This window comes from Lactuca saligna, chromosome 9, assembly GCF_052625555.1.
Source record: "Lactuca saligna cultivar CGN05327 chromosome 9, ASM5262555v1, whole genome shotgun sequence".
NCBI classification, from domain to species: Eukaryota; Viridiplantae; Streptophyta; class Magnoliopsida; order Asterales; family Asteraceae; genus Lactuca; species Lactuca saligna.
Window position 1 is genome coordinate 104,985,510 of NC_136425.1, and position 10,996 is coordinate 104,996,505.

The 10,996-nt window shown below is 34.1% G+C and overlaps 1 protein-coding gene and 1 long non-coding RNA gene across 2 annotated transcripts; one reads left to right on the top strand and one right to left on the bottom strand.

The window, feature by feature from the left end:
* Positions 1 to 5,953: 5,953 nt before the first annotated feature.
* Positions 5,954 to 8,015, top strand: LOC145015700 (uncharacterized). Its single transcript, XM_078974173.1, has 3 exons — positions 5,954 to 6,674; positions 7,262 to 7,449; positions 7,566 to 8,015. The coding sequence occupies exons 1-3, from the start codon at positions 6,101 to 6,103 to the stop codon at positions 7,953 to 7,955; spliced, it is 1,152 nt and encodes a 383-aa protein (XP_078830299.1). The 5' UTR covers positions 5,954 to 6,100; the 3' UTR covers positions 7,956 to 8,015.
* Positions 8,016 to 8,738: 723 nt separating this feature from the next.
* On the bottom strand, positions 8,739 to 9,465 carry LOC145015701 (uncharacterized). The gene is made up of 2 exons (XR_013665999.1): positions 9,161 to 9,465; positions 8,739 to 8,927 (listed from the first exon to the last, which is right to left on the bottom strand). It is a non-coding gene; the product is annotated as an uncharacterized LOC145015701 (long non-coding RNA).
* Between the last annotated feature and the right edge of the window lie 1,531 nt (positions 9,466 to 10,996).

A 10,996-nucleotide genomic window follows, 5' to 3' on the forward strand; every position in this document is an offset into this window, starting at 1 on the left:
GTGATGTTTAAACACTCCTAGATAAATTCCCTAACTGGTATCCAAGCTCAAATAAGGAAGAATCGGGACTTTTAGCCACTTTTTGGGGGTTTACGGCCTAAGGAGGCTCTTAGGCTGTAAAGTCCTTTTTATCAGCTTATATGGTCGATTTTTGGGGTATAATCACAAGCTAAGATGTTTAGAATAAGCTAGGGTAAGGGGACTTACCATTTGGAAGCGTTTGGTTGCGGATTTGAGGCGAAATCGGGCTTGTATGAGAGAGAGTATAGAGAGAGTGAAAAAGGGTGAAATGAAGTTTACTCTCCCTTATATAGGGGTTGGAGTTGGGGCTCAGTGGAAATCTACCTGATACTGCTGTTAAACAGGGCTTTTTGGTCGCACCCGATTAAACGGTCAAATTTTGACTTGGTTGTAACTAGACATTTTTAAGGGCATTTTGTGGGCGTTTCTAATTTGTTTCAACCCTTACCGAGTCATTATAAAAGTTCCCATATAATTAACCTCTTCAAAAAGGTTAATGGACAGTTAAATAAAACGAAGCTTTTTAACGGAAAAATGTCAAAACTGACGGAATAGATTTCCGGTTGTCACACTTTGGCTACTGCACAAGAATGTGTACTTGATCCCTTAGTCCTTCACTTGAGTCACATATACATGTGAACAAGAAACTAATGTTAATTTTCCAAAAATGAAAATTCTCATTCATCATACTAAACAACTTGCATGATTCCAAGTTTCGGTCCAATTGAAACTTGGGTGGTGAGAATCATTCCTTATTTGATAAATTTAGACACCACCACAAATGAAAGAATCAAATTCATATTTCCAATATTGCTAGAAACATACAAACATCAAGTTTTCATGAATGCAATTGTAAGGAGATATAAAATAAAGAAAACTTTTATTTATGTTTTTCAAAAAGCGGAAAAACCGTTTTCCTTACAATGCAACTTCAAATGAAACTGTGATATTTTAGGTTTCCTAGCAATCTATCATAACTCCTAAGAAGTAGCTCAAGAATCTGATCTTCAAACCATGCGATAGAAATCCATATACGCGATCAGATTTAGCATACTCTTTTCTTTAAGTTTCCTACCCTTTGCTTGATCCTTTCATACATCAAAATGTATTAAGAATCTTCAAATGAAACTTAAGAGAGTTAGATAGTGGACTTATCTAAAACAGACTCAAACTTTTGATTCTTCTTTCTTTCAGGTAGCTAGGGTAGCTTCGATTCCAATGCCCTTTTTTCTTCACAATGAAAACATATAGACTCTTTGGGAATGGTACAAAAGGCTCTCCCAGAATTAGACTTTCTCTTTACCTTCTGGTCAACCGGGTTGACCAAGGCCGATCCCTTTCCATTGGGAAGAGAAAGCTTTGCTGGACTTCTAATGTTACCATTCTCAATGTCCATGGAAGTTTGAGAAATAGACATTCCATCCATATTTGCTTGACTATTGCACCAAACCATTCTTTATTAAGTAACAATAAGCAAATAAGAAAGATCCATTAGGGCCATGTCGTGACCTGTCACATAGTAGTCTTTCTATATAACTCAAGAAGTGACTGATAGACCTAGTCAATAGCTAACTTCCTTGGGACAATGACACCCAACATTCTCAACCTGAAAATCCGTGACTTCAGTCCTAAGACATGAGTGCACACAAGACTTCCATTTTTATGTTTTATTGTGAGTAGGGATTGAGTGATCTTAAGCTTTTCAAGTCTTTGAGCTTGCGGGATAGGGAGAATAATTGAAGGAGGTGGAGGAAGAGAAGTATGATTTCCATGAGACAAACTTGGGAAATCATCTTCATTAGAAAGCTTGATTTGGGAAGATCATTGTTGTCTGAACTAGACATCTCAATGGGAGAAATTCAAGTAAGTTAATTTAAGTCCTTAATATAACACCCAATATGAAATATTAAGGCTAGGATCCAACACAATATTTTATAAATTGGAAGAAGGATGTCATAATCCAAGCTATAAGATATTTGAAGGTAGGTGGATGACGATTCACTAATTTCCACCAAGATAAACGAAATATTTAATTAGGTTTTAATTGGTTTCGAAACTCCTAGATCTTTTGAGATTCATTCAACTTTTCAATGGCATGTTTCAATCTCAAGTGTGCCCTTCAGGTTTTGTGACTGGGATGCCGAGGATCACAAAACAAGGTGAGAAGTAACCATGCAAATGTACTTGGTACCCTTAATATTTACCCCTCAATCAATGTGCCGATTAACCACACACGCTCCAACGATACTATGATAAACATTAAGTTAACCTTTGCCTACCTTGTTAAGTTCAGGTTAGTGTGTCCGTTAACCACACATGCTCCACTAATGGCTTAAACAAAGTGCAAAGTGTAATTTCATGGATTAGCACCTTATTCACATTTTCCTAAGTAATTTAGATTGGGAATTTATAAGTGTTTTGTTACTTAGTATTTATCATTAGTACTTTTAATGAAGGGAGAATTATAGTTCTTGTCCTACCTTTTTCGGCTAACGACCCTCCACCGATCAAGGAAGTGGTGGGTGAGAGTGGACACCCATTAAGTTGTCATTTTATAGGCAGCAACCTTATACCCCCCTTATAGACCGGCTTCGTGAATGGGGCCTACTAATGGTAAAACGACTTGCTCTTATACATACATACATACATACATATATATATATATATATATATATATATATATATATATATATATATATATATATTATTAACTTATAATATTATAATAGTATAAGGGTTGAATTTTAATTCTTTAAAATTCTAAGGGCTTAATTTGGAATTAAAGTATTCATAAAAGAAAACTTTTCAAATTCCAAAACTTGAGAGCAAGTTTTGTAACTTTCAAAAATTTTCAATTCCATAACTTATGTGTTTAAAGTAGTTTTAATTAAAAAACTCTTTAAGTTCCATAACTTGAGGACAAGTTATGGAAGACTTTTAACTAATTAAGAAAATGACTCTTCATAATTCATAACTTATGGAAGTTTTTCTTTTCTCATAACTTATGATTTAATGGCTTATTAAAATGAGTGACTTTTCATTTTATGTAATCGTTGTGCTTTTCTAATGGATTTAATAACTTGTGACTTTTGGTTATCCATAACTTGAAGACAAGTTATGGACTCCATTAAAACACATAATGATCAAGAATTAAACTACCAAGAAGGTTATAAATAATTTCTATGATCATCAAAACTCATAAGTTCAAGAACATGCATATCAACAATTTCAAGAATCATAAAATTAACCATATAAAACTTGAAATTTTGATAACAACACTGAAATTGGTTTACCATAATCATTATCACATCAAAAAATAGTTTTTATAAGTCCAAAATAGTTTAAGATAATGATTCTAGACCAATTCTAGCACCAAAACTCGAAGATAAGCTATCAGGGGTTCCAACTCGTCGAGTGCATGAACCAACTCGCCGAGTTGGATGAGTTTTGCCTTGGACTCGTCGAGTCCATGAGGGAACTCGGCGAGTCCACTACCCAGACAACACAAAAACTTCGATTTTTCAGCAATTGCATCAAGTATACAGGAAAACAAGTCTAGGCTCTGATACCACTGTTGGGTTTTGAGCATTCTAACACTCCTATGGTGTACATGCAACCCTAAATACCATGGATCTATGTTTTCTCTAATATACATGCAAATACTAATATTCCAAGGTATTACCCTATCTAGCGTACAATCATAGATACTTGGGTAATAATATAGATAGAATACATACCTTTTGTAGTGTAGCTTGACTCCAAGGGGGCTTGAGTGCCTAATGTATCAAATGTGACACCTCAAATGGCTTACAAAACATCAAATTCTCTTGGAATAACTTAGAGAGAAATCCACTCTTCATGAAATCGGCTAGCCCTTCTTTTACGCACACTAGTGGGCGATTTTGGTGAATAATATGATGCTTATATAGTGTGTTACAATTAGGGTTACACCATGTAAACCTTAATTGTCATGACCTTTCATTTCCATGACCCATTGGTTATGTAACCTCCATGGAGCATCCTATGGGTTTAACCCAACTTGATTATTCATGGAGGTTTAACCCACTATATATGTTATGGATGATTTACACAATCAACCCATATATTTAATTAGTCTTCTTTTGATCACATAATTAATTCTTAATCAACACTAATTAAATATTACTATTCTTATTATTAATATATTAGAACTTATAATATATTATAACCATAAGTGTCTTATTTCTCTCATTTAGTCTATCCAAGTGCATGATGTCATGCAACCCAAATGGACCATGTCGGGTCGGGTCATATATATACCAAATATAGTTATGAACTTAGACATTAATCCAACAACTTTATCCTTTGACAAAGAGTTATATGAGTCAATTTAGGGCTTAGTGGTTTGTGGATGTATCTTATTCAAAGACATCTAGTGGCGACTTGCTTCTTTACACATTCAATATGGTGGTTTTGGGTAGTACTCTACTGTAAAGGCTTCCTTCTACATTTTTATGGCTTCTCTACACATTCAGTGTGGTGGTTTAGATGTTACATGACCACATCTTATGAGGCACTTGTGTATGTGGTACAAATTCTGACTATGCTTTTTATTTGGCTTGTCTTCGTGATAGGATCTCGTCCTTTGGACTTAATGTTTTTTCTACTAAGGACACTGTCCCCTTAATCCCAAGATGCATTGGTGTGTTCTCTCTTTAGCAAAATTGTTAAGGGCATGTAAATAGACATTGATATGTCAATTAGACATAAGACAATTTTTGAGTGTCTAAAGCACCACCTGCTTAAGATTTTTCTTCTTGTTATCCTAATAAATGGTTTCGGCCAACATATGTTTCCCCGTATAGTACCAAACTATCCTTAAGTATCGCTTCATGATCCATTTATTTTCTGTTGATGAGATATGCTCAGTTTATCGTAAAGCCTGCTTAGACTCCATTGGAGACTATCCAATACATTATTAAGAGCTCCCAGGCTTTAAGTACGAGCATGATATGGTTATGGATATTCTTTGACATATTCAAAAGGGCCATGTTTCAGATAAGAAAGAAACACCCGTGAACTTCCTGACTGATCCGTTGGATGGAAGATCAATACTTAGACTAACAAATATTTTGGTTTTTGGGTGGATAAAAGAGAAGCATGCTTGTGTAGATCTAGCAGGAGTTTCCTTTAGTGGGCTTAAGCAGTGAGGGTTTCATTGCAGGTCAAGTTGCTTTAAAAGCGGCCTCAAGTAAAATGGCCAAACACGAAAAAGCTTGTATTAATAGTCAACACATATTTATACAATTTGCTTTTGATACATTTGGTTTCTAAGCACCCGAAGAATTGCACCTTCTCAAACAAGTGCAACGAGTCATGCATTCTGATGTTACGACCCCAAGATCTATGGACGCAATATTTAAAATAGTTAGTTTTGCAATCTACAAATGATAGCAACACAACTTGTTGCATATTTGATTTTCATCTCGTTATAAATTTATTTAGAAATAACAATTGTAACATGTTTTTATATGACTTTTGTCAATTTCAATTTAATTATCATCGTATAATAAGTGAGACGACAAACAGGTAATAAGTTGCACCGTGAAGACTTTTTGTATGGCAAAACTAATTATTTTGAAGATTACAACCATAGATATAGATGATATAACATTGTTGTACATGATCCGTTGTACTCTATTAAGATTCTTTACCGCATCCGTCGTAAAGAAACAAAACGTATCAAATGCATGTGGACCGTATTTACAATTTTTTTTGGTTTCTTTATATACCCTAGTTTGTATTTACAATTTTTTTTGGTTTCTTTATATACCCTAGTTTGTATTTCGAGATCAAGCATTGAATCACCCAAAATCTATTGTTTAAACGTTTCCGAAATAGTTTGGGCCAATGTACATAAAAGGTCGTCCATGCGAGTGATTGTCAATATGATTAGTTAACAGTCAAATCTCCAAAGACAGGCCCATCGAGAGGTTGATGAAGGGAAAACCGGCAAGATCAATTACCATTTACGAATCATCATCACATTCACCTCTTCCCCCGTTAATTGGAGAAGTCAATTCCATTTCCAACCACCATCATGTCATGGTTGCCTCGCTCAATTGCTAATTCTCTCCTAATCGATGGAGAAGATGAAGATGAAGATGATCGCCCCACCGTCGCAAGCGATTACAACAACCACCCCCCTCAATCTCAATCTGTAACAGAACAAGAATTCAACCCAAAGCAAGACGGATCAGATCCTCAAACCCTAACAACAGGTCTGAAAGAAGATCTTTCCGAGTTTACAGAATCCTTAGCGCGTCAACTCTGGGGCGTCGCTTCCTTTCTTGCTCCTCCTCCTCCTCCTCCACCTCCGCCACCACTACCACTTCGTCACAGTTCTCGCACAACCCCCAAACCCGATACATCCGCATCTATTCGAAGAGATTCCTCTGACGGTGATAATATGTCGAATTCAATCTGCGAAGATTCGAGATTTGGGGGTGAAACTGGAGTTTCGAATTCATCTATATATCCGAATGATAACAAAGAGGAAAACCATACGGATTTTGTTGGTGTTACCGACGAAGTCTTGGCATTCGCCATGAATATAGCACATCATCCTGAGACGTGGTTGGATTTTCCTTTAACAGAAGAAGAAGAACTTGATGGTAATTCAATTGCTTTTAGTTCTGTTTCATATGATATCCCCTTTTATTTTCATTTGCTTAAATTCCAGTCATTCCTAACTGTTCATGTGGAATCAAATATTTGAATACTTGATCTTCCCAAGAAAAAATCTATACCAACAAAACTGAACCAAAAACCATAGGGCTAAACGCAAGAAATAACAATGTACTTCCATTTCTTTTCCTTTCTAACACTTTGTACATATAAAATTCTACCTAAATATAAGATTGCACTTTCAATTTTCTTTTTCCTATCATCACTGTGAAAATGCTTTGTATTTCAAATTTCAATGACTGTAATTGGTAGAATCTTCAAGTTACAATGAAACTAAGATGTTACAACTTACAATAAACAAAGCAATGAACCACTCTGAACATTTTCTTTTCCCATTCTGCAATATCAAATAAAGGTGCAAACTTTTAAAAGTTTAACCTATAACATATTCCACCCACCTCCACTGCTATGTTGAAGTCTTTTTTATCGCTTTCAAAAATAGCTCTGAAACCATTTGAGCTGCTATAATGACAAGTATTTTTAATGTTTATTTTTTAAAAAACTTTAATTATAGATTTTGAAATGTCGGACACTCAATGGAACCACGCAAGTTTTGTGGAACATGTAGTACCGAGATTAGCTGCTCTTAGAATCGAACTTTGTCCAATTCACATGAGCGAAAGTTACTTTTGGAAGGTCTACTTTGTTTTATTGCACTCCAGGCTCAATAAACATGATGCCCGTCTTCTATCAACACCCCAGGTATTCATATTCTATATCTGTGATTGTGACTGTGACTGTGACTATTAATTTTCAGTATCTGTTATGGTGACTATGACTGTGACTGTGACTGATGAACTGGCTAACTGAATTTACAGATAGTTGCTGCGCGGGCTATGTGGATGAAGGAGTTGCAAATCGAGATGAAGTCGAAACCAGATTTTTTGGAGGGAAATGCTTCCCACACATTGAATTGTCGTCAAGATTTTAGTGCCACGTCATCGGACTTTGTTTCCACAACTCATCATAGAGTTGAAGCCGGGAAACAACCGGTTGTGGAAAAGTATGAGACAAAGGGTGGCGGGGTTCTTCCATCAGTTGGGAGTTTTGGTGATGATGAAGATGATTGGATACATGAAAACAATTCAGAGTTAGATGGATATAATAATTATGGGGTTGATGTTCCTGTTGGAGCCCATGATGACATTTCATTTAGTGATCTTGAGGATGATGATTGTACTCTGCCAATAAGATCCAAGGTTATTTGAGGTTCCTCATTGTTAAAATTACTCAAATACCCTAAGGGCATCTCGCCTCTCATTTCTCCATTTGGATTCCCTCTTCTTGCTCATGGATTCATCCCAATTTGTGACAAAAATGTCTAAAAAGGGAACGGAAGATTGGATTTGACATGAATTGGAAATATATTCCATTCCCAAATGTGTTTTGGTTGCAAGTGAGTATGGAATTGAATTACAAAGTCCGATGGATGGACTTCAACATTCGATTCCAATATCATAAAACCCATGAAATTTTATTCCAAACATATCCTCTTTGTTAAAATTACTTAAATACCCTTTTCATCCTAGAATTTCACAAGTGTGCTTTTCCCTCTTTGGCATGAATTGGAATTTATCTCCATTCCAGTCATGTATTTGCCTATTTGGTTGCAGCCTTACAGCTACGGAATTGAATTGTGTGGAAATTTATAAAATCATTTAACCAATGGATTTCAATATTCTATCCTAAAAAGCATGGAATTCAATTCTTCGCATATCGTTCTTGTTAAATTCCATTCTATTTTCTTCCAGCCAAAAGCATGACAACAGTCAATTCCCACATATCCAAATTCAACGACCTGATTTCGATTATTTCCAGAACATTCCACAAGACTACTTCGCAGTCAAAGCATCAAAGGGGTAATATGGTCATCATTTTTTCAGAGATGGAATCTCGACGCAACAAGTGTATAGGATTTCTTTCAGTCCATGTTTCTGTAGGTTGTACTCAAACTTATAAGAATTTCTGAATCTGTAAAGATAAGATACACATACAACGAAGATAAGTTCTAGTTTTCATTAAAATTGCATTACATAGATCGCAAAATTTATGAAAGAAAAAAAGTTTTAAGGATGATGGGGATTGGAATGGGGTAGCTCTTGGGTGTAGATATAATCAAGATGTGCTTCATCAAATGTCTTCCTCATCAACCATTCATCTTTCTCCTCCGCTTCAACATCCTGCATTTCAATTCAAAATAAACATTGAAAATTGTTAAAATTGTTAAAATCCAAAAATTTTATCGATCCTCTAAATTGTTCGGAATAAGAAAATCGGTATTCACTAATTAAGATCGCAATTATTTGCGAGCATGTTAAATCCTCTTGATCAGGTTACTGGCGAGACTGATTCGCTCACGTATCCTGAAACTTTAAAAGGTATAAATTTAATGAGATTAAGTTTGTTTGCTAACCTTGAGTTGTGGAGTTGTCGCCGGAGAAGTATCCTTGGTCGGCCGAGCAGCGCATTTTAGCATGAAGACAAGAAGGAGAACCGTCATGAAGAGGCTGCCGACTTTCGCCATCGTCGATTGATGGAGTGGTGGATGCTTTTGGGGATGTTTGTATGTTTATATTCAGGCGGTGCTGTTCATGTGATATACGCAACACATGCTCTCCAATCTCCGCTCCCTAAAGTTAAAAAGATAAAAATGTAAGTTAAAAAAAAAATGAAAGTTAAAATTTTTATGGAGAAAATTCATCAAATAAGAGTGTTTTAAGCAAATTATCATGAAAAACATAAATTTATAACATGACCACGACTTCCATGGAAAGGGGTTTTGCGGAAGTTTTTATGTTATCAGGAACAAGAAAACTTTATGAGGAAATGATGTGGCAACGGAAAAGACAAAATATATATATATATATATATATATATATATATATATATATATATATATATATATATATATATATATATATAAAATTTTAATTATGCATAGAGTTAATTGTTCCAAAAGATGCTCTCTACGGATCTATTTTTTAGAGGAGTATCTCTAAGGAATTGTTCTTCTCTAAAACATGATCTAATAACAATTTTGGTATTTGTTTTCTTCTAAATCTGTATCAACATTTAGCACATATCATTGGTTCAAATAAGAATTTAAACTATAAAACTATATGTTTCTAAGAAATAGAATTAGAATTTAACAAAGAAATAAGTCGTGTTTTAATGAAGAAAATTTTCCCAGAGGTCCTCTAAAGAACAGATCTGCAGAGGGTATTTCTATGAAACGATGTATATTTTGTGGAATTAAAATTTTATAATTTTTTTTTTGTCTTTTCCCTGCCATGGAGAGTTTTTTTTGTTATTCAGAGCTTTTTTTAATCATTTTATAAAATTATGTTTTTCTTGTTCATTTGCTTCGAACACTCACTTCATTTTGATTATTTGCTGAATTTTATCATTTTTATTTTGGGGAAAACAATAAAGGTAATAATTTTTATTTGATTTATATTTAGGCAATTTTTAATATAATTTACCATCAAACTTATTAGATTTGTTTAAATATTATATTATCACTGATTATCATAGGTTATAATAATAATATTTAAACGTATAGTCTATCGTGTTTAAAAAGAAGTGTAATAGCGAATAAAAGGAAAATTTCATTATCCTCCTACATAATTTTTCTCTTTTTAGGATGTTTATAATGGGTGGAAATCAATTCAAAAGCCAAAACACATATTTTACTATTTATAACTCAAACATAAACCAAAAAAGTAAGGCATATTGAAATCAATTCAAAAGCCACAATCATATAGTATTTAACTTTTTATAACTCAAACATAAAAGAAAAAAAAAAAAAAAAAAAAAAAAAAAAAAAAAAAAAAAAAAAAAAAAAAAGGCATATGCTCTTTGCGGTTGAGATTGGTCCAAAAAGTCTTACTTTGAACTCGATCTCCATATTTACACTCAACACTTCTAGCCAATATGTATTCGAGAAGTAGAACTTGAAGAAGAAGTCATGGACCGTTTGATTTTTTTTTTTTTTTTTTTTTTTTTTTCCAAATTAGGTGCACTCAAAATACAACCTGTAAACCCTAGGTTTTTCTATAAAGATATATTAGTTATACACCATTAGTCAAGTATGATGCCAGTAACTTAGTGAAAAGTTATGTCATCATAAAAATCTACATAACCAACAATAATAGATAATAGTGACAATGTCATTCTTTTGCGAACATGAGTGAATTTTTTATACCAAAATAAAATGTGATGATTAAAAAAAAAAGGCAAACCGATAAGA

Coding starts and splice junctions, on each gene's coding strand:
- LOC145015700 (XM_078974173.1), top strand. CDS start 6,101: ATGTCATGGTTGCCTCGCTCAATTGCTAATTCTCTCCTAATCGATGGA. Junction 6,675..7,261: donor AGAAGAAGAAGAACTTGATG/GTAATTCAATTG, acceptor CTTTAATTATAG/ATTTTGAAATGTCGGACACT. Junction 7,450..7,565: donor GTCTTCTATCAACACCCCAG/GTATTCATATTC, acceptor CTGAATTTACAG/ATAGTTGCTGCGCGGGCTAT.